Source organism: Lemur catta, chromosome 19 (assembly GCF_020740605.2).
Source record: "Lemur catta isolate mLemCat1 chromosome 19, mLemCat1.pri, whole genome shotgun sequence".
In the NCBI taxonomy this organism is placed as follows: Eukaryota; Metazoa; Chordata; class Mammalia; order Primates; family Lemuridae; genus Lemur; species Lemur catta.
Genome location: NC_059146.1, coordinates 29,204,684 through 29,228,250, shown reverse-complemented (window position 1 = coordinate 29,228,250; position 23,567 = coordinate 29,204,684). Strand labels below are relative to the sequence as shown.

Below are 23,567 nucleotides of genomic sequence, written 5' to 3'. Positions count from 1 at the left end.
CTCCCTCTGTGTCCCCCTCTCCCTGAGGATCTTGTTCATTCATTCATTCATTCATTCATTCAACAGGTATTTGTGGTTTCCATGAGTGCCTGCTCCATTCTAGGTCTTGTGCTGGGCATTGATGGAAACACAGGCCTGCTCCTCACCCAATTGTTTTAAACGAGGGAGGACCATGCCCAGCTCAAAATAGATCTCCCTGGCTGCCATGTGGAGGGTGCGCTGGAGGTAGCAGAGAGCCCAGAGAGGTGACTGGAGTGAGGACCCAGATGCAAAGGGACAGGACTGGACCAGGGCAGGAGGCCAAGTGGACAGGCCATGGGGGCTGGTGGGTGGGGACAGTGGGGCTGTCCCTGAGAGGGGACCCAGAGGAAAAACAAATTTGAGGGGAGATGCTGAGAGCAATGAGTCAGAGTGGGCATGAGGAGCCCAAGGAGGCATACAGAAGGCTTTGAGGTTAGAGACAGGTTCAAAAGGAAAGAGGTTGAGGCTGGCAACTAATGTGTGGAGGCCATGAGTTCAGGGGTGGCCTGGCCCAGAGAGGGAGTGAGGGCAAGCCCAGCAGGCCCAGGACAGAGTGCTGAGGAATCCAACATTTAAGCAGCAGGTAGAAGAGGAGCAGCAAAGGCGCCTGAGAACTTAGAGGTAGAACCAGGAAACGGCAGTTTCAGAAAAGCCAAGGTCCCCACAGTCCAGGTCTCTAAGCACCTTTGTCCTCCTTCTATAGATTCGAGAGCCTGGACCAGGAGATGAACAGTCTGATGGGCCGCGTTCTGGATGTGAACCACACAGTGCAGGAGCTGGTGGAAGGAGGCCACCCCAGCTCAGATGAGGTGCGCTCCTGCCAGGACCACCTCAACAGCAGGTAAGAGAGCTGAGGATCAGACAAGGACATTTTTTGCCCAAGGTCACAAGGCAAATCTGGCCAGAGCAGAACTTGAACTGGGGTTTTTCCGATATCAGAGTTCCAATCTCTGCCCTTGTGGTGTGTCCATTGAAGAGGAGGCAGAGAGACAGTTGAATAAACTAATAAAGAACAAGATATTTAGAAAGTTGTAAGGCTTTATGCAAGAAATAGAGTGACCTACGAGAGCGTAACCAGAGATTGGGGGTGATTTTACTTTATTTGCTAGTTTATTTATTTATTTAGGAGACAGAGTCTTGCTCTGATGATGCCACTGCCCTCTACCCTGGGCAACAGAGCGAGACTCTGTCTCAAAAAAAGAAAAAGAAAACAGCTGGTGCAGTGCATTCTTGTGGTCCCAGCCACTCAGAAGACTCAGGTACTATGACTGCGCCTACGAACAGCCACTGCACTCTAGCCTGGCCAACATGTTGAGACCCTGTGTCTCAAAATTAAATGAATAAATAAAATTTAAAAACCCCAAACCTATTACATGTCAACATAACCAACATATTTTTATGAGAAATAACTTTTTTTTCCCCAAACCAAAAAATGTAGTGAGAAGAGTGGTATTGGTTTTCGCACTTTTGCAAATCTCTTTAATGTCTGGCTTAAGAGAAGGCAGTTGGGCTCTTAAATCGGCTTCTGCATTCAGTCTCTGTCATGCGGCCTCTGCATCTTAGCATTATTGTGAAGATAGTTTTGACCTCGCTCGGATTACACATTGAGAACCGCTGCTCTAAGCGAATATGCCTGGTGGAGTTCCATTTTACACAGGCAGACTGGGGATCGGTGAGATAAAGTGACTTTTCAAGGTCACACCCAGGGCCAGGATTCTACCCTGGGTCGGAGGACCCTCCACGCCCAAGACGAGTCCCTATCCTCCCCAAGTCGTCCTCTTTCCCCTGCGCAGGTGGAACCGCATAGTGGAGCTGGTGGAACAGCGCAAAGAGGAAGTGAGCGCGGTGCTGCTGGTGGAGAACCATGTCCTGGAGGTGGCCGAGGTGCGCGCCCAGGTGCGCGAGAAGCGGCGAGCCGTGGAGAGCGCACCCCGCGCAGGGGGCGCCCTGCAGTGGCGCCTTAGCGGCCTAGAGGCCGCTCTGCAAGCGCTCGAGCCACGCCAGGCGGCCCTTCTGGAGGAGGCGGCCCTGCTGGCTGCGCGCTTCCCGACGCAGGCGGCGCGGCTGCACCAGGGCGCAGAGCAGCTGGGCACCGAGTGGGGCGGGCTAGCCAGCTCGGCTCAGGCCTGCGGTGAGGCGGTGGCGGCGGCTGGGCGCCTACAGCGCTTCTTGCATGACCTGGACGCTTTCCTGGACTGGCTCGTGCGCGCCCAGGAGGCGGCGGGTGGCAGCGAGGGGCCCCTGCCCAGCAGCCTAGAAGAGGCGGACGCGCTGCTGGCGCGCCACGCTGCGCTCAAGGAGGAGGTGGACCAGCGCGAGGAGGACTATGCGCGCATCGTGGCGGCCAGCGAGGCGCTGCTGGCGAACGACGGCGCGGACCTAGGCCCGGGCCTGGCGCTGGACGAGTGGCTGCCCCACCTCGAGCTTGGCTGGCACAAACTGCTCGGCTTGTGGGAGGCGCGCAGGGAGGCGCTGGTGCAGGCCCATGTCTACCAGCTCTTCCTGCGCGACCTACGCCAGGCACTCGCCGTGCTGCGTAACCAGGTGCCCACTCCGCGTGTGCGGTGTGTGTGTGTGTGTGTGTGTGTGTGTGGGAGGGGGGGTCCGAGGCCGCGGGGGGTTGGAGGAACAGGGAAGTGTGTGTGTGTGTGTGTTTGGGGGGACCACTGGGTTTGTGGCAGGAGTTGGGAGGGTATCCAGAATGAATAACTGAGTTTGTGGTTCCTCCAATGTGAGTATGTAGTATGATGGGTGAAGAGGGTTGGTGTCTCATCGGAGGTGACAGTCGTGGACTATCCCGAGTAAGTAATGCACTTGGATATTTATTGGAGTGGCTTCCTGGGTTTGTGGATTATCTGGAAGAAAAGAAAAGTATGAGGTTGGTTAGTGATGGTTAAATGGGGTTCAAAGAAGATCTTGGGTGGATAACAGGATTAATATTGTGGAGGTAGGGAACAGGCTGAGAGGTTATTTAGGTCATTAAGGATGGATTTTATGGTTGTGGGTGCCTAAATTAGCAAATTATTTTCATTATTGGGGATGACAACTGGTGGATTCTTTGGAAAGGGTAATTGTGTTTGTGGCTTGAGGAACCAAATGCAATGATTATCAAGGGACAGGCGATCCAGTTTGGAGATCTTTCTGGGATGGGAACCAAGTTTGAGGATTTTGGCAAGATAGAACACCCAGTTTTTAGGTTGTCCAAGAGTACGTACCAACGTTTGGGGATCATAACAGAAAGGATGACCACCTATGCTGGTTATCTAGGGCTTGGGTCCCCAACCCCCTAGGAATGCCACACCCCCTGCCATGGGGGGGGCGTACACAGCAGATGAGCTGGGAATGCTTGAGCTAAAACTTCATCTGCATTTACAGCTGCTCCCCACATCACCACCTGAGCTCTTCTCCCCCTACCCCCACCATCCGTGGAAAAATCGTCTTCCATGAAACTAGTCCCTGGTGCCAAAAAGGTTGGGGACTGCTGATCTAGGGGATGATGACTGATTTGGGGATTACCAGGGTGGAGGGACAGACAGAGAGCTCCTGAATCATGAGATGATTAAATATGGAGCTGAAGTGGCCTTGAGAGATTGTTCCTGACCCACCCATTTTACCAGTTAGAAAACGAACCCCAGAGGGGAAAGAACTTCCTTGAGGTCACACAGCACCCAGTTCAGGCTTGCTATGAATCGAATACTTACTGAGTGCCTCGTCTGTGCCAGGCACAAAATCCCACCCTCACGTGGCTGACATGCTATTATGTGAAGAGAGTAAAAAGTAATCCAGGCAGGGCGTGGTGGCTCACGCCTGTACTCCTAGCACTCTGGGAGGCCGAGGTGGGTGGATCGCTCGAGGTCAGGAGTTCAAGACCAGCCTGAGCAAGAGTGAGACCCCGTCTCTATTAAAAATAGAAAGAAATTATCTGGCCAAGTAAAAATATATATAGAAAAAATTAGCCAGGCATGGTGGCGCGTGCCTGTAGTCCCAGCCACTTGGGAGGCTGAGGCAGTAGGATTGTTTAAGTCCAGGAGTTTGAGGTTGCTGTGAGCGAGGCTGACGCCACGGCACTCACTCTAGCCCAGGCAACAGAGTGAGACTCTGTCTCAAAAAAAAAAAAAAGTAATGCATATGTCATGTTGTCAGGTATTACATATGTTTTATATATGATAAATAATTTGGCAAGGTCAGGGAAATGGCTGGGGTGGGAGTTGATATTTTTGGCAGGGTGGTCAGAGACCTAAAGAAAGTGAAGGAGCCAGTTGAGGGGATATCTAGAGGGACAGACTGCCAGGCAGAGGGACCAGCATGGGCAAAGGGCCTGAGGCAGGACCGTGCCTGGAATGTTGGATGCTAGCAATGGGGAGGAGAGTGTGGCAAGCTGGGCTGGCGGCCTCTCCTGGGTGATGGTACGGAGGGAGACTGACTTTTGTGCCACTCCTCCGACTTCCCAGGAGATGGCGCTATCGAGCGCGGAGCTCCCAAGCACAGTGGAGTCCGTGGAAGAGGCGCTGAAACGGCACCGGGATTTTCTCACCACGATGGAGCTGAACCAGCAAAAGATGCAGGTGGCCGTGCAGGCTGCGGAGGGCCTGCTGAGGCAGGGCAATGTCTACGGGGAGCAGGCCCAGGAGGCCGTGACCCGGCTGCTGGAGAAGTAGGTCCCCCAGACTCCAGGGCACAGGGGGTGGGCCCTTGGCACACGGGAGGGGTGCAGGAAGCCAGAGTCCCCTCCTTTCTGTGACCATTTCTGCTTCTCTGGCCCTTTCTGATTTCTATTTAATTCCATATTGTTTTAGATTTGATTTAAATGGGTACTTCGTGAAAAAGTAACACAAGGTTATAAACCCAAAAGATACAGAAAGACAAACAATGAAGTTTCCCTCCCAAGCCTGCCCTCAGCATAGGATAGCCAGAGCTGTTAGTATGTTAATGTATTTCCTTACGCGTCCCAGCATCTTCCCTGCTTTTCTAGACCCTCCGTGGGAACCCCCAGATCTCCCCAGATCCAGCCGCTAGAGGCCAGGCACAGGTTGTGTTCCAGCTTTCTAGATGGGACAGTGTCCCCTGCCATGGTGGTTGTCAAATGTTTTGAATAAGCACCTCTGCCTGGCCCCAGCCACCCAGTTCTCTGAGAAACGCCCAGAGTGTGTGTGTGTGTCTATCTGTCTCGTGCTTCTCTTGTGCTTTATCCTTTTTCTTCTGTCACTGTCTTCTTGCCTGTCCTTGCACTAATCAAGCAAAGAAATTTATTGAGCATCTACTGTGTGCCAGGCACACTATTCTAGGCCCTGAACAAAATAGCACCACCACCCTCCAAAACAAACAAACAAACAACCCAGCTCTCATGGAGAGTCCTTTCCCAGTTCGTTCTCTCTGTCAGTCACTGTCACTGTGGCCCTCCTGGTGACCGCAGCTTTCTCCTCTCTGGTCCTGTGGCTCTCTCTGACATGATCCAGGCTGGAAGAGGGCCCAGCGCCTCTTCTTCCACCTTAGACCTGGTCACTTCACCAGACACAGCCCGGAGACCTCAGCCCCTTTTCTGTTCAGGGCTCTGGGACAAGGCTGGAGGTTTCTAAAGGAAACCTTTATGGGAATTCTGGTCCGGAGGATGCAAACACATCATCTAGCATCCCCTCTCCAGGCCTGGACCCTTCCTTCCTTTGGCCCACATTGCTTGAGCACCTGCTGCATGCCAGGCTATGCAGAATGAGCAGGAGGAGCCCAGGAGACTGTTCATACCATGATCTATTTATTCCTTCCTTTTCATTCATTCATTAATTATGCCTTTCATTCTATTATGTCTTCACTTATTCTTCAATTAAACATGCACTGAGCCCGCGCTCTGTTCCAGGCCCTGTGTGGGGCAATCCTGGGCACACAGCAGTGACCAGGAGAGAATATGATTCCTGCTTCACTGTACTTGTACATTATCTGACAAGGATGGCCCGCAATGGTCGGGTGGGGGGGGATGGAGGAAGCCCAGGCAGAGGGGCCAGGGCCTGGATGGAGAAGTGCAGGGGGCTGTGGGAGCCCAGAGGGGGCATGCGCCCCAGGCTTGTGCTGGGTGAGATGGGGACACAGCAGGGATTGAGATGGACCAATCCCTGCACCCCACCCCAACATCACAGCCATTTACTTGTCTAGAGACACATTTCCCACCCTATGGGAGGGGTGGGAGGGCTTTCTGCACCCACGAGAGGGCCAGAACCATGCAGAGCTGGGGACTGGGGCTCTGTCATCAGACAGGGCCAGGTCCTAGTCCTGCCTCCACCATTCAACCTGTGAGATTCAGGGCAAGTCTCTTAGTCTCTCTGTGCCTGGAAACTCACCTGGAACTTGTATGTGAGGTGCTGTTCTTACCTGCATTGTGCACATGAGGCTCAGAGGAGGGAACCCTGATTTGCCCCAGGGTCACAGTCAGGAAGTGGCACAGTTGGGATTTGAAGCTTGTTGTTTTCTCACCCTCACGGAGACAGGCATTTTCCTCATCCCTAGGACTGAGGCTTGACAGTTGGCTGGTGAAGGCCCTGGAGGGATTGATTTCAGCTCAATTTCAGAGGCATTTCCTATTTCCTGGCTCCTGAGCCCAGCCGGCGGCAGGACGCAGGCTGTACTTCCCTGGTTTGTCTCAGGCCCTTCCTGTCTTCTCTGGCACTTTCTGAAACTGTCTCCCACACACTCTCTCTTTTCTTCCATCTCTCCATTTCTGTGTCTGTTTCCTGCTCTCTCTCTCTCTTTCTCTGTTTTTTTCTCCCTCCATCTGCATCTTGCTAACCCTGTCTTCTTCTGCCTCTCTATTTCTCCCATGTCTCTTTCTCTCTGCCTGTATGTCTCTCTTGCGTTTATTTAACAAAAATGTATCGAGCACCTACTGTGTGCCAAGCCCATTTTCTAGGCATTGGGGATAGAGCTAAGAACTAAACAGACAAAATTCCCCGCCCTCATGGAAATGACATCCTGGTGTGGGAGACAGACAAGATATATAAGTAACATATACAATGTGTCAGATCATGGCAAGTGCTAAGGAGAGGATTGGAGAAGAAAGACAGAAAGTGTTGGGGAGTGTTCAGGAGGGACTTCATGAGGAAAGTGGCCTTTGAGTAGATGCTGGGGAAAGAGCATTCCAGGCAGAGGGAACCACCAGTGCCAAGGCCCTGAAGCTTGTTAAAGGCACAGTGAGGAGGCCATATGGTTGTCGCAGAGTGGGGGGGAAGAGTGGGAGGAGGAAGAGGAGAGTTTGGAAAGGTAGGGGCAGGGGGTGGTGTGTAGGAGTGTGTAGGGCCTGGAGATCATAAAAGACTCTGAGGGAAACCTTGGGAGGAGAGTCTCATTCTCTCTCTTCCTACGGGAGACTGACAGTGACAGGCTGGCAGGGAAGCCAGTGTGGGATGCCTCGACCCCCTCCACCAGGCTTCTTGGGCACTTTGTCCTGAACTGCGGGCAGGTGGCCAGGCTGCCTGGAGCTGTGGTCCCCACCAGCTCCAGGGTGGTGGGGCCTGGGTCCAGCCTGGCCAGTTCACTCTGGCCGAGAGCCTGACTCTCCCTGCCGGAGCACCCACTCCAGCCTCCCTGCAGATCTGCTGCCATCGCTCCCCACACCCTGCACTCTTTCCTCTCGAACTCTGTGCCCTCCTCTGTCTGTCTGTCAGGCCCTGTCTTTTCCTGGTGGCATCTTGCCACTTCTCTGCTTGTCCCTGTCCGGGCTGCCCCTGCCCTGACTCCCTCCGTCACTTTCCCTCCCTCTGCCTCCTCCTCTTTCCTTCGCTGCTCTCAGGTTCTCTTTCTGTCCTCCCTGACTCCACCTCCCACTCCATCTCTTCTTTCTCTGTCCCTGTTCTCTCTCTTTCCGGGTCTCTGTCAGCCATTCCCTCCTGAGGTCTCTGTTTATCTCTTTGTCTCTGGTCCTGTGTCTGTCTGTTTATCTTTCTCTCTAGGTCCTTATCTCTTTCTGTATCTCTCTCTCTCTCTCTCCCCCCCTTCCTCTGTCTGTTTCTCTCTTTGCCTCTCTCCAGCCCTGTCCTGCCTCCGCCCCAGTAATGATTCCCTGCCTTTCCCAGACCGCCTCTCCCGCCATTCCTACCTTGGTCTCTCCTCTCGCTCTTACTTTGGCCCCAGGCTTCCCTCCCCCTGTTCAGCCCGATGCCCTCACCGTCGTACTACCAGGGGTCCCCCTTCCTCCCCCTAGGACAGCCCCTCCCCGGACCTCTCCCCAACCCTTATCTCCCCATCCCCAGGAGCCAAGAAAACCAGTTACGGGCCCACCAGTGGCTGCAGAAACTACACGACCAGCTTGAGCTGCAGCACTTCCTCCGAGACTGCCACGAGGTAGGACCTCCAGCTGTGCTGGGGACGGCGACGCCCACTTTCATAGCTAGAGAAGCGCTCCCTGGCAGAGGTGGGGGTGGGGACGCCCCGTCTAAGTGGGTCGCGGAGCAATGCTCACTCTGCGCCGCCAGGAGGCGCGCGGCGCCCGGTCTCAGTGCGCATGCTCTGCAAGTAGCTGCCCGCCCACGCCGGCTCCGGGGAAGGAGGGCGGGCCCCGGGCGCTATTGGCAACGGCGCGCGTCCGCGCCTACGGGTCCCGCGGGGACGCGCGCTGAGCTCACCTTTCCCTCTGGAGATTTATGAGACCCTCTCTACTCCGGGAGCGGGGGGCGGGGGTGGCCCGCAGCCCATATCGCTCCAAACCAAGGCTTCGCCCCTTTAAAGGTCCCCAGGAATCAAGCCCCTCTCCCTCGGAGATTACACACAGGGATCCCCCCAAATCAGAGATGGTCCCAGCTCCCTTCCTTATTAGAGCCAGTTCAGGAGACTCGCCAACTCCCCCTCCTTTCCCTGCATTCCACAGAAACTGTTCTGGACTCCGGCCACATTAGGGATGGCCCAGTAAACATTTTCCTAACCCCCAAACAGAGACAGTCCTGGCCCCAAGCTCCTCCATCTGTGCCACCAGGATCATCCCCCGCCACCATCATGACCTCATACCTAAGTTTCTTCCAACCAAAGACGGGTCAGGAACCAGGTCCCTGACCTCCCCCTACCCCCAATTAAAGATGGTTTGACCCTGTCCATGTTGAACCCCATGGGAGATCGTTCTCCCACATATGAAACACAAGGGCCTCCATGTACCACCCCCCATGACTGAGGTAGGCCGGGGCTCAAGCCATTAGAGATGGGTCCAGGAACCCCCATTCCCCCTCACCCGCACTGGGAATTGTTCTGAAGTAGTACAAGAGATGTTTCAGCCCCCCCCCCCCATATCCTCTACCCCTCTGGTATCCAGGAGCCCCAGCCTCTTCCCATTAGAGATGGTCCGGGAGGCCCCTCCAGTGCCCCCTGCCCATACTCCCCATCCGCACAGAGCTGAGGTAGCACAGGCCTTGGGCACCTCCCCTTCCCGCCATGAGATTTGGTCCAGGAGCCCCCCCCCCTTCAAGATTGTTCTGGACCATGTAGCAATCATCTGAGATGGCGCAGAAGCCCCCCCACCCGGGGCTTTAGGGCGGGTGGTGATTCCTTCTCCACCCTCCACCCGGGCCCCGCAAGGAGGCGGACATGGAGGCAGGCAGGGGGCGCGCGCGGGCGGGCGCGCTGCCGCGGCGCGGGGGCGAGGGAGGGGGCGCGCGGCCGCCGGAACCTCAGCTGTTGCCGCCGCTGCCGCCGCCGCCGCCGCCGCCGCCGCCGTCGCAGTGGAGGGGCGAGCGCTCGCCCGCCCGCCGCAGGGACGCCCCGCCAACGCCGCAGCCGCTTCAGGTCTCGGGGGCGCCCAGGGGAGGGGGCTGGCGCGCGCCCCCGCCGAGATGGGGGGAGGGGCTCGGGCGCGTGCTCGCCCGCCGGGGCCGCGGGAGGGAGGGGCGGGGGCGGTGCGGGGGCGGGCCGGGCTGGCGCCGGGACCCCCGCCCTGGGGGAGGGGCAAGGGCGCCGGGAGCTGTCCGCGGTGCTGGCGCAGACGGGACTGGGGCCGGCCCCCCGGGGAGGGACGCGAAGAGGGGGACTTCTAAGACTACTCGTAGGGCAGTCTGAATTTGCCCTGGGGATTAAGGGCGTCTCAGCCTCTCTAGGGGGCTCTTCTCTGGGTAATGGGGAATCTGAGGTTTGCCCTGGGGTTGGAGGATACTCAACCTTTTGGGGGTTTCTTCCTTGGTCCTTGGGGGATCTGTGTCAGTGTTGGATGATGGAGGTGAATCACTTTCGGGAGGGCTCTGCCTCGGGCGATGAGGATCTTGGATTCGCTCTGGGTCTGGAGGGCTCTGACTTTGGGGGGGCTTTTCCTTAGTTGTTGGGGAGTCTGGCTCTGCCCTCAGTGAGGGAGGGAATCACTTTGGAGGGGGCTTTACCTTGAGAACGGGATACCACCTCCTTTATGGGCTTTGCCTTCACCCCAGGCTGCGGTTGCAGTTGGACTCTTCCCTGCGTGTCGGGGACCTGTGAATTGAGTTGGGGGATTCAGCATTTTACTGGGTTCCAGTGTGTGTGTGTATGAGGGAGTGTGAAGCTCTCCTGGACCCCTGGGGAGCATATGCTCAGGGGATGTGGGGTGGGGTTTGGCCGGCTTGGGATTTGTCCTTGGGTATGACTGCAATTGCCTCCCGGGACCGCGGAGGCAATAGCTAGAGTCCGGTATTTTTTTTTTTTTTTCTTTTTTGCAGGAGGGAGGAGGAGGATCTTGTGACTGGAAGGGGGGAGGAGAAGGGGGAGGAGCAAACTGTCCCAGGTGCCGGGTTTGGTCATGAGTGGGGAGGTTCCAGCTTGGGGGACAAGTCTTGTTTTTTTTTTTTTTCCCAGAGGCCGGGTTTATGTGGGGGGGAAGGCTCAGAAAGCAGCCCTGTGATTGGTCCTTCCCAGGACAGCGAGAAGGGCCCACTCCTGGTGCTTGCATTTTTGGATGGCTGATTTTGTTCTGGGGTGGGAGGACTAGGACTGGCTTGGTGTGTGAGGCGGGGGGCTGGCTGGGTTGAGAGGTTTGATGTGATCTACCTTGGGGAGTTTGGGGCTAGATTTTTGGGTAGACTGGTTTGGGGAGTCAGAGGCAGCCTTGTTGCCTGAATTTGGGGGTTGGCTTTGATTGCAGGCTTGAACTGGGGATGGTTTGGGGGAATTGTGGTCTTAGATTCCCAGGGCTGGATTTGGGGAGCCTTGTGGGCTCATTGGGGGGCTGGATCTCAGTTGTGGAGGATGAGCCTACTCCACATTGGAGGGCTGATTTGGAGGGAGCTAGACTTGGCACTAGTTGAGAGGTGGTTTGGGGGGTGATCTGGCCATACTGGGGGGCTAGGGATAGATATGGGGGCTTCATTTGATACCCTGAGGGATGGTTGAGGATCTTGCATTGGTCCTTATTTAGAGTGGTTGAGACTGAATCAAAGGGTCTAAGTGTTGCAGTGGGGGAGTTGGAGATGAATTGGGAGTTAGCTATATTAGGCCCAAGAGCTTGTTTTGGGGGGGGTAGTAATTTGGCCCCAGCAGAGAGGAGGCTGACTGGCCCCAGGAGCCTTGCCTGGGGGGATTGTGGGGAGTTGAGGAGGCTCCCCTTGGGACAGGGGAGCCAAAGTATTATGCATTCTGGGGACCCTTCCATCCATTTTCTACTCAGGAGTTTGTGCTATCCCGTCCTCTCCCCCCCAACACAAAGGTTTTTCCATCCCTTCCTCCTCCCCTCACCCCTCAACCCTAGAAGCCCAGGCCCTGAACCTGGGATGTTCTGGAGGGGATGGGGGCTGTGCCAGGTTGTGGCGACCATCTGAGCCCTCCTACCCTGTCCTGCACAGCTGGATGGCTGGATCCACGAGAAGATGCTGATGGCGAGGGATGGCACGCGGGAAGACAGCCACAAGCTGCATAAGAGATGGCTCCGGCACCAGGCATTCATGGCCGAGCTGGCTCAGAATAAGGAGTGGCTGGAGAAGATCGAGAGGGTGAGGATGCAGAAGGCCCCTCTGCCCGTGCCAGGTGGTGGAGGGCTCTAGGGAGCCCACGACTCACCTCGTGCACCCTCCGCTGCCATCCTGCTGCTCTCACCCCCCTGAACTGGTTCAAATCCACTCCATATCTATTCCTAGCTATGTGGTGTGGAGTGATTCATGTAACCTCTTGGAGCCTCAGTTTGCCCACCTGTAAAATGGCCAACATCTTGTCCAAATGGTGCCTATATCCTCCTATTTGTTAAATATTTCACTCCTTCCTATAAGCTCCTCTACCAGGCTACTACCTCCCATACCCTTTGGAGCACCTAAGATGGAGGGTCAGGGAGATGAGCTGAGACAGCCCTGGGAAGCCCAAGGTTAAAGTGCACTTTGGATTCTTACAACCCTGGGTTCTAATTGTATCCATGCTTGTTACAATCTGTGGGGCCTTGGGGAATTGTTTGAATCTCTTTGAGCTTCAGTTTGCTCTTCTGTAAAATTAATTAAATAATAAATATAACCACTTCCCTGGCTCTTGTGCACATAAAGTTCTTAACACAAGGCCAAGCACCTAAGAGCTGTAATTACTATGATACTGTTACTTTTAATATGTAATATAATATATGTAGCTCTGGGCCACCAATGAGCTTGACTTCCGAGGGACTCAAGATTTTTTGCTCTAAATCTTCACCCCTAGAACTTCTCCCTACTCTAGCTGAACCCCTAGACCTGCAGCCCTGGATACTCCCACTCTTCTGACTCAAACAGAAAGCCCTGGGTTGGCCCTAAACCCTTAAATGGCCATTCATGGCCCATAAATTGTGGCATGTGGCAAAGCCAATCTTCTTGACTTTGAGTTTAATGAAAGTTCATTCTCTCTCTGCCTCTCTCACTCTCTGTCTTTCTTTTATCTCCGTCTGTCTCTCCTTGTCTGTCTCATGTTCCTCTCCACATGTTTCTGATTCTGTGTGTGCCTCTTGTGTCCATCGCTCTGTGACTATCTCTCCCTGTCTCTTTCCCTTGTCTCTGTTTGTGTCTCTTTTCTCTCCCTCCCTCTCTCTGTCTCCCTCCCATCACCTATATCTGTCTCTCTTTCTCTTTTTGTCTCTTTTCCTTGGTTCCTTCCATCTCTGGGTGTATCTCTGCATCTACCCCTCTGTCTCTGTCTCCCTGTGTGTCTCCAACTTCCCACCTCTGACTCTCTCCCCACATCTATCCTTGTATCCTGTTGCCCCGCCATATTTCTCTGTCCCTCCCCACCACCCGTCCCCTCCTCCTCATTTCCTGCCATCCACCTGCCTGGGGCAGGAGGGCCAGCAACTGATGCAGGAGAAGCCAGAGCTGGCCGCCTCTGTGAGGAAGAAGTTGGGCGAGATCCGGCAGTGCTGGGCGGAGCTGGAGAGTACCACCCAGGCCAAGGCGCGGCAGCTCTTTGAGGCCAGCAAGGCTGACCAGCTAGTGCAGAGCTTCGCTGAGCTGGACAAGAAGCTCCTTCACATGGAAAGCCAGCTGCAAGATGTGGACCCTGGCGGGGACCTGGCCACCGTCAACAGCCAACTGAAGAAGCTGCAGGTACAGCCTGGCTGGCCCAGATGGGGACTCCCTACACCACAGAGAGGTCAGATCAGGGTCAAACCCCACTCAAGGCATTTCAAACAGAGGGGATTTAATGTAAGGATTTATTTCAAATGTGTGGAAGGGGGTGGAAGAACAGAAAGGGAATACTGAAGCAATCCAAGTAGTAGTAACTGTTGGAAACAGCCACCACTCTCTAGGTCTGTGGTCCCCAACCCCCAGTTAGGGACTGGGCCACAGAGCTCCATCCTGCCTCCTGTCTGTGGTGGAAAAATTGTCTTCCATGAAACTTAGGAACCAGTTGATTGGGGTGGCGGTGCACAGCAGGAGATGAGTGGCAGGTGAGCAAGTGAAGCTTCGTCTGTATTTACAGCCACTTCCGCTTGCTCACATCACCACCTGAGCTCTCTGTCCTCCCCCCCCCAGTCTATGGAAAAATTGTCTTCCATGAATCTGGTCCCTGATGCCAAAATGGTTGGGGACCGCTGCTCTAGGGTATGGAGTACAAAGGGGAAAAGGAAGGGTTTAGAGCCACAAAGCAGTATGTTAGCAACCAGCATGCTGAAGGTTTTGCAGGACCCTGTCACCTGTTTCCTCAATGGAGAAACCAAGATCCAGAGATAGGGCAATGGCTTTGCGTAGAATTATAGTGACATTCACTGAGCACTTCCTCTACTCATCCCTGGGCCAAGCAGCCACCGACCTCTCCCAGCCACTGACCTCTCCCAGCCACTGACCTCTCCCAGCCACTCTTGGAGATTGGTACAGCCGTTATTCCCCACTTTACTAATGGGGAAACTGAGGCACAGAAGGTTAAGTGCCTGGCTCAAGGATGCACAGCTAGCCAGCATCTCTCTTATGAAACATGGGGCTCTAGAGAACAGACACACTGTCTGCTTTATCTCTGCTCCCAGCTTGGAGCTGGCTAGTGCTCAGTCCATGATAGTTCACGTGGAGTGACCCGAGGCAAACGTAGGCATTATTCTCACCTCCCAAGGTGCAATGGCTCCTGCCTGTACATGCCAGGAACAATACCTCATGATGACTGATGGGAAACTGCAGCTCCAGGAGGTAAATTTACTTGCCCAGGGTAGCAAGTGGCAGAGCCTGGATTCAAATCCAGTTTCCTCAACTCTTCACTCCTCCTTTTTGATACACCTCCTGCATAGTTATGGTTATAAAGTGGTTGGCATAGTGTGGGGGAAAAAGCAGACTAATAATAAATGCATGATGACACTGATGAGTATTTATTCATTCACCTTTGCATCAAGTATTTATTGGGCATCTCTTGTGTACCAGGCACTTTTCTAGCTATTGGAATATAGCAGTAGACAAGATGGATGAAAAATGGCTTCTTTCATGGGGTTCACATTCTGATGGGGAAGGCAAGCAAAAGAGCAAAGAACAAACAGATCTGAATGTGATGTCCAATGAAGTCACAACTTTACTTATTTATTTAATCTTATTTTTAATGTTTTTGGTAGAGATGGAGGGTCTTGCTATGTTGCCCAGGCTGGTCTTGAACTCCTGGCCTCGGGTGATCCTTCTGCCTCAGTGTGAGCCACTTCACCAGGCCTCATTACTTTAAATAGACCAGTAGTTCTCAAATGTCTTGGTCTCCAGGACCCCTTCACACCCTTAAAAGTTATCGAGATCCTCAAAGAGCTTTTGTTTGTGTGGATTAGACCTATTGATATTTATCATATTAAAATGAAAACTGACACATGTTTAAATTATTGATTCATTTTCAAACAGTATTAAATTCATCACATCTTAACCCAAATAGCATTCTTTTATGAAGAATAACTATAGTTTCCAAGAAAAAAAATGTAGTGAGAAGATTGGCACTGTTCTCATTTTTGCAACTCTCTTTCATGGCTGGAATAGAAGAGAGTCGGCTTCTCACATCTGGTTCTGCGTTTGGTCAGTTCCATGAGCTCAGGTCATCTGGTCTCTGAATAACCCTGCTGCGTACTCAGGAGAGAATGAGAAATAAAGGCAAATAACATCTTAGTATTTTTATAAAAATAGTTGTAACCTTGCAGATGCCTTGAAAAGATCTCAGGGGTCCCCAGGGGTCCCCAGACAACACTTTGAGAACCACTGGTGTGCCAGGTACCATTAACCCCTCTCCCCTCTGCAGCAGCCCTATAAGGGAGGTGCTGTCATTATCCTCACCGTACCCATGAGAAAACCACAGCACACAAAGGATCTGTGGCCCACACAAGGTCACACAGCTACCAAGTGGCCATTCAATGCTACATTTAGTCTGTCCCTGAGCCTCTGTCTTCTCTCTTAAGTAGGACCCTATCAGTGCGGGCCTCCCAGGGCCAGGAGAGGTTGTGCCCAGAAAAGACCCACTTAGCGCAGTGCCCAGGATATGGTGAGCCTCCGAGAAATGGGGATCTCTGACTGTCAGGGTCCCAACTGGAAACGGAAGACACGCTCAACTGAGGGAAATTGGGGAGGGCTTATAAAGTGTTCCCTTTTTTGTTTCTTTCCTTTCCTTTCCTTTCTTTCTTTCTTTCTTTCTTTCTTTTTCTTTCTTTCTTTCTTTCTTTCTTTCTTTCTTTCTTTCTTTCTTTCTTTCTTTCTTTCTTTCTTTCTTCCTTTCTTTGAGAAATGGTCTTCCTCTGTCACTATGGCTGGAGTGCAGTGGCGTCATCATAACTCACTGCCACCTCAAACTCCCGGGCTCAAGCAATCCTCCTGCATCAGCCTCCCGAGTAGCTGGGACTACAGGCGCGGGCCACCATACCCAGCTAATTTTTTCTATTTTTGGTAGAGACAGGGTCTCGCTCTTGCTCAGGCTGGTCTTGAACTCCTGAGCTCAAGTGATCCTCCTGCCTCGGCCTCCCAGAGTGCTAGGATTACAGGCGTGAGCCACTGCACCCGGCCTATAAAGTGTTTCTTGACAAACGTGTGAGCAGGGTATGGGGAAGGCACAGGGAAGAGTATGGCACTGTGGGGCTAGCATGGGGGGAGCCTTTACCTCCCCCAGTGTGAGGAGGCAGGGAGGAGAGGTTATTGGAACTCAGAAGGAGAGGGTCGCCAGACAGGAGCTGGGAACCTTAGTCAAGAATGGCAGCCAGCCCATGGCACTGCAGCAGGGAAGAGCTGGGGAACTAACAGCCCAGCCCCACTCCCCTCTGTCCATCTAGGCTCCTGTTGAGCTCCCCTGAGTCGACCAGGGCCAGCTTCGTGGGCACTTGACCATGGAGTTGCACAGGGCCCCACACTTGGTTTAATGCCCTACTGTTGGTGTCTTGAAGTTCTTTTTTTTTTTTTTTTTTTTTTTTTTGAGACAGAGTCTCATTCTGTTGCCCAAGCTAGAGTGCCCTGGCATCAGCCTAGCTCACAGCAACCTCAAACTCCTGGGCTCAAGTGATCCTCCTGCCTCAGCCTCCCGAGTAGCTGGGACTACAGGCATGCACCACCATGCCCGGCTAATTTTTTCTCTCTATATATATTTTTTAGCTGTCCAGATAATTTCTTTCAATTTTTTTAGTAGAGACAGGGTCTTGCTCTTGCTCAGGGTGGTCTCGAACTCCTGACCTTGAGCGATCCTCCCACCTCGGCCTCCCAGAGTGCTAGGATTACAGGCGTGAGCCACCACACCCGGCCTTGAAGTTCTTAATAAAGTTTGAACAGGGGACCTTGTGTTTTCATTTTGCACTGGGCCCTGAAAATTATGTAGCCAGTGTTGGCAAAGGGCAGGGGGAGCGGCTGATTCGGTCCATGCAGGTCAGCCCCCCGGGCACAGAGCAGAGTGGAGAGGCTTGGACCGTGGGTCAGGAGGGGCAGATGAAAACATCCAGCACAGCAGCAGCTGTTGCCAGGGTCGTTAGTGATCTTACCACGATTACTGATCCTTCCCAAGCAGCGTATTGTGGTGGCCAAAGGCAGAGACTTGGGGCTCAGGCAGGTGTGGGTTTGAATCTTAGTTCTGCCACTCACTAGCTGTGTGATGCTGGGCAAGTGGCTTTGCCTCTCGTGCTGAGTCTCAGATGCCTCTGTGTGATAGGACAGGCGCGTGAGCTAAGCCACTCGTGGACAGCAGGACCGTGGGAGGCAGCACAGCATCACAGTCAAAGGTGTGGATGCTGGAGCACGGCTGCCTGGGGTGAAGCCCTGGCTCTGGGCTGTACCAACTGGGTGGCCTGGGGAAGTGACTACCTCTTTGTGCCTCAGTTTCTTCTGCAGTATAATGGGCATAATAATAGTACTGACCTCATATGGACGTCTTGAAGATGAGACATGATACATTAAGTAGTTTCAGAATTGCTGACCCAACAAACCTAACAGATTCAGTATTTGTCTGCAGGTCTTCAGTTTTACATCAGTTATCTCCCCACCTTCACTTTGGTTATGTTTTTTACGTGATACAGTCATTTCATTTGTTTCTATGGGGCATTTCCCCCTCGCCATGTTTTGTTTTGTTTTGTTTTAGGTAGGGCTCTGTTGCTCAGTTTGGAGCACAGTGGCCTGATCATAGCTCACTGCAGCCTTGAACTCTGAGGATCAAGCTGTCCTCCTGCCTCATCCTCCCCAGTAGCTAGGAATACAGGAGCGCACCACTATGACTGATAATGTTTTTGTTTTTGTTTTTCTGTAGAGACAGGGTCTCGCTATGTTGCCCAGGCTGGTCTCCAACTCCTGGCCTCAAGCCATTCTCCTGCCTCAGCCTCCCAAAGTGCTGGGATTACAGGCGTGAGCCTTCTATGCTTTTTAAAAATATATTTTGGGGGGTGGTATGTGAAATATTCATATAGTGTTAAAAGTTAGAGCTGTCTTCGTGTCACTGGATCTTGCCAGACTGCTTGCCTGGGTCCTTATGCCAATTAATGCTGTCTCCCCAGCTGCAAAGGAGAGTTCCTGTTTCCTCCCATCCTTGTCAACACTTGGTATCTTCAGACTTTTTAGATTTTTCCCAGTCTGATGGGTGGGAAGTGATAGCTCACTGTGGTGCATGCATTTGCATTTTTTTGATAACTGGCAAGCCTGAGCGTCTGTGTCCTTTTTTGGTCATTTGGGTTTCAGAGGGGGGACTTGGAGCCTCCTGCTTTAGCCAGAGTGTAGTCAGCTCTTCCCTCCCCAGGTGGGGTTCAGTCCCAACAGACCCAGTGCAGCAGACCATGAGATGGGGCCCCAGTTGTTCATGGGAGAGGCTGAGGCCTGGAGGGGACAAGGGACTGGCCTGGGGTCACATAGCAATGGGTACTAGAAGCAGGCCTCAGCACAGGACTCCTGGGTCATTTTCGCAGCAGAGGGAGCCTAAGGCAGAGAGTGACTCCGTGGGCCCCAGTCCCCAGATGGTGCCCAGCTGGGCCTCAGGAGCTGCTGCTGGGAAGAGGAGGAGCCTCCCAAGGCCCAACTGTTCCCAGGCACTGGGCATATGCAGGAGGGAGAGTCTGCTGTCCTCCTGGCACATTTCCTGGCTGCCCCACCCCTCAGGCCACAGGGACCAGGCTGGGCTGAGGGAGGTGCTGGCTCAGGGTCTTGGGGGGGGGTGTGTGTGTGAGTGATCTGTCCCCCTCTGCCTCTCTCTGGGCCTCTCAGTCCTTTTCTCCCAGACTCTTTGTGTCTCTTTGTTTCTCTTAGTATCTTTTAGTTTCTCTCTGACTCTCTGCCTGCCTCTCTCTATCCTTCTGTCACCATCTCTCTGTCTCTCTCTCTCTCGATGTCTCTCTGTCCTGCTCTCTCACACTCTTCTCTCTGTATCTTTGTATTTGTATTCTCCTCCCTCCCCTGGTGTCTCCCTTTGTCCCTTGTGTCCTCCCCATTGTCCCCAGACCAGCCACTGCAGCAGGCTCCCTGAGACCCCACATCCCAGGTCGAGGCCATGTGACCCAGAGAGTCCTCTCTCAGGGCCTCCTGCCAAGCTGTCCTTACTGGCTGAGGGGCCAGAAGGTGGAGTCCCAAGCCCCTGCTTCCCAGCCCTCAGGGGCCCAGCCAGCTGGTCTGGCTCAGCCGCAGGCTCCTGCCATCTGAGGGGGAGCAGCCAGGGGAAAACAAGCTAGAGGCTCTGCAGCTGCTGGGCTGAGTCCCTGGGGTCCCCCCGTCAGGTCCACCCCAACCCTAAGCATGGCTCCTTCTTTGTCCCATGTTTCTGCATCCAGCTCAGCATGACCAAGGTTCGAATCCCCATCCCACTACTGTGTGACTGCGGGCACATGACCTCCCTTTCTGAGACTTGCCGCCCCCAATTATAGAGAAGCAAAGTGGCTGAGAGCTTGGGTTTTGTGGTCTGATCGTCCTGGGTTCAAATTCTGGCTCTGCCACATGCGTCCCTCCTGAAGCTGTGCACTCGGTTGAAGAGGATGACCTTCCCCGATAGAGGAGGACCGTTGTTTGGTCAAGGGTATAGGAGTAGCTGTGCTCCCCTGCTAGAACCTCCAAACAAACTCTCAAATTCTGGCTCTGGCAGTTTTTACTCTCAACCAGTGACAACTTTGCTCTGAGCCTCAGTGTCTGCAATTGGAAAATGGGAAGGCAGCAAGGTGGGTCCAAGTAGGAATCAGGTTGACCTGGGGTTAGGGCTTGCTTGCTTTGTCACTGCCTACCATGTGCCTGGCACCTGAGGCTGTTTTGGAAGTAGGTTCCTCTGTCGTTTTTAGCCTAAGATATAATTTACATATCAGAAAATGCACACTTTTAAAGTATACAATGCATTGGTCTTTCACATATTCACAAAGTTGAGCAGTCCTCACCGCTAATTCCAGAACATTTTTATCACTCCAGAAAGAAGCCCCTTCCCATTAGCAGTCACTTCCCCATTTCCCCTCTACTAATCTACTTTCTATCTCTATGAATTTGCCTATTCCGAACATTTCATATAAATGGAATCAAACAATGTATTGTCTTTGGTGCCTGGCTTCTTTCTCTTAACATGTTTACATGTTTTCAAGTGTCATCCATGCTGTAGGATGTATCAGTACTTCCTGGCTCCTTTGGTTTTAATGTTTAAAGCTAATATAATTTCAAAATTTTTAATCTTTAATACTACCCAGGCCGGGCACGGTGGCTCACGCCTGTAATCCTAGCACTCTGGGAGGCCGAGGCGGGTGGATCACTCGAGGGCAGGAGTTCGAGACCAGCCTGAGCAAGAGTGAGACCCCGTCTCTACTAAAAAAATAGAAAGAGGTGATCTGGCCAACTAAAAATATATATAGAAAAAATTAGCCGGGCATGGTGGCACATGCCTGTAGTCCCAGCTACTTGGGAGGCTGAGGCAGGAGGATCGCTTAAGCCCAGGAGTTTGAGGTTGCTGTGAGCTAGGCTGACGCCATGGCACTCACTCCAACCCGGGCAACAGAGTGAGACTCTGTCTCAAAAAAAAAAAAAAAAAAAAAAATACTACCCAGCTAAGATAAGCAGAATAGCATGGTGACTGATCCAACAAACCAAGTCAACACACATTTACAGAGCACCTACTTTGTGCCAGGCACGCTGGGATCCAGGCATGAATGAAACAAAAATCTGTCTTCCCTGACCTCATATGACGTTACCTATTGTTAGGGTGAGAAGTTCAAACACTCCTAGCACTTTGGGAGGCCAAGGCAGGAGGATGCTTGAGACCAGGTGTTCGAGACCAGCCTGAGCAACATAGCAAGACCCCATTTCTATTAAAAAAAAAAAACACAGAAAAATTAGCTGGGCATGGTGGTGCTTATCTGTAGTCACAGCTACTCCAGAGGCTGAGGCAGAAGGATCGCTTGAGCCCAGGAGTTTGAGGTCACAGTGAGCTATGATCAGGCCACTGCACTCTAGAGTCTAGTCCGGGCAACAGTGCAAGACCTTGTCTCAAAAAAAAAAAAAAGTTCAAACAGAAGGGCATAATGTGAAAAGTAAAAAACTTCCTTACCCCTGCACCCACACCGCTCCACTCCCCAGGGGTGTAACTACTCTCAACAGTTTCTTATCTATCGCAGAAATATTCTATGCATATACACACACATAGATGTAATATATATACCATACAAGAACTTGACGTTTTCACTCGACAAAACGTTCTGGACCTCCTTCCTTGTCACAAAATGTGGATATACCCTGTTCTTTTAAACTCATGAAGAATATTTCACGGGGTGATTTGACAGTCTGTCTTTAACCAGCTGTCTCTTGAGAGACCTTTGAGCTGTTTACGTCCCTGTCCATATGTTTTTGAGCCCATGTGCAAGTATTTCTGTAGAAAATGGTCCCCAAAGTAAAATTTCTGGGCCAAAAGGTATATGCAGTAAAAATTTTTGGTAGATGTTGCCAAGTATCCTCCTGAAAAGGCTTCGGCCTTTTCACACCTGCCATATGACAGCAGCCATGTGACAGAAGCCATCTCCTCACGTATTCACAATCATTAGGTATTTACTATCAAGCTTTTTCATCTCTGCTAATGTGAGAGGTGAAAGATCCCATCTTGTAGCTATTTTAATTTGCACTTAATTTGCATGTTGAAAGAGACTGAACATTTCTTCATGTGTTTAATGAGTGTTATACTTCTGTGTCCTTTGCCCATGTTTGCAGAAAAGGATACACATTAAATAGATGTTCAAAATATGTGGCATTTTTTGTAGAAGAGCGTCAGTCCCTGGAATTATTCCCTCACAGGCCACGCAGTCACTTGCTGGCAATGCTGTGGAGGGATTTTCATCTAATGGGGAGCTGGAACTTGACATTTCAGACGATTTTTAAGAGTTTCCTGGCTGAGTGCGGTGGCTCACGCCTGTAATCCTAGCACGCTGGGAGGCCAAGGTGGTAGGATCGCTTGAGGTCAGGAGTTCGAGACCAGCCTGAACAAGAGTAAGACCCTGTCTCTACTAAAAATAGAAAAAATAGCCGGACGTGGTGGGGTGTGCCTGTATTCCTAGCTACTGAGGAGGCTGAGGCAGTAGGATTGCTTGAGCCCAGGAGTTTGAGGTTGCCGTGAGCTAGGCTGATGCCACAGCACTCTAGCCCGGGCAACAGAGTGAGACTCTGTGTCAAAAAAAAAAAAAAAGAATTTCCTGAATATTAATGCATTTTTATTTTTCTACACATCACTACAGTGATTTTTGTAGGCAAAAGGTTCTTTGTGAAGGAGGTTCTGGAATGACTATTTTATTTTTCTCTGATTTCTGCACCTTGTAATTGTGCCTTTTAAATTTCCACGTTATGTGCTTTGGCTTCTTATGAGTGTTTTTACCCATTTTTATGATTCCTGTAGGTTGTGAACTGTATCAGTCAGGACTCTGTGGAGTGCAGTTCATAAGGACACCAACCCACATTTACGTAGGCTACAAGACTTTAGTGGCTCACATAGCTGAAAACTCCAGGGGGTGGGCAGCTGTAGGAATGGCTGGATTAGTTACTCAAATTATGTCCACAGGAGTCTCTCTGTCTCCATTTCTGAGCCCTGCTTTCTTCTGTGTTGGGTTCATTGTTCAGCAATCTCTTCCCTGATGGTGGCAAAACGGCCCCCAGCACCCCAGGCCTCCAGCATACCAGTTTAGGAACCCCGGGGGGAAAGAGAGCACCTCTTCTGTACACGCACACTTTCTCGCAAAAGGGGGAAGAGTTTTCATTGGCGCAGCTTGGGTAACGTGACCATCCCTCATCCAATCCCAGGTGGCCAGGGTGATTTCAGTGTTGTGATTGGCCAGGCTTGGGTCATGTGACCACTGAGACCTCTGGGTTTCATGAATGAGCCCCTCAGGAAGCTCAGGACGTGAGATTGAGATTTGAAGTGCTTGGAAGGAGGGAGTGGAAGTCGGGCAGGCAAAACCAACAGCTCTGCACTGCAGAACCTTGGAACAAAAGCCTTGACTTGGTTCTTGAGTTTTGAGTTTTGGTCTGCAGTCGTTTGCCATAATCTGTTACCACTTAATTTTATTATTGTTATTTTGTTTTTCTTCTCTAGCTTTCCTCCATCTGCTTAGAATCACACAAGTAATATATGAATATATTATTTTGCTAAAAGATTTTACTACCCTAGAAGTCTTCAGTAAAACATAAAGTCTCCCTTTAATCTGCCTCCCCAAAGGGAGCCCCAATTATTATTTGGTGTTCACTCTTCTAGACCTCTTTCTATACATTTAC

General features: G+C 52.2%; 1 protein-coding gene across 1 annotated transcript in view; it reads left to right on the top strand.

The window, feature by feature from the left end:
- The window catches only part of LOC123624311 (spectrin beta chain, non-erythrocytic 4), a 62,292-nt gene that overhangs the window by 27,643 nt on the left and 11,082 nt on the right, over nt 1-23,567 (top strand). Inside the window, exons 14-19 of the mRNA XM_045531964.1 lie at nt 725-862; nt 1,815-2,565; nt 4,473-4,675; nt 8,256-8,346; nt 11,790-11,936; nt 13,233-13,496. Of these exons, the coding sequence (XP_045387920.1) occupies nt 725-862; nt 1,815-2,565; nt 4,473-4,675; nt 8,256-8,346; nt 11,790-11,936; nt 13,233-13,496 (1,594 nt within the window). The remainder of the gene's footprint in view (nt 1-724; nt 863-1,814; nt 2,566-4,472; nt 4,676-8,255; nt 8,347-11,789; nt 11,937-13,232; nt 13,497-23,567) is intronic.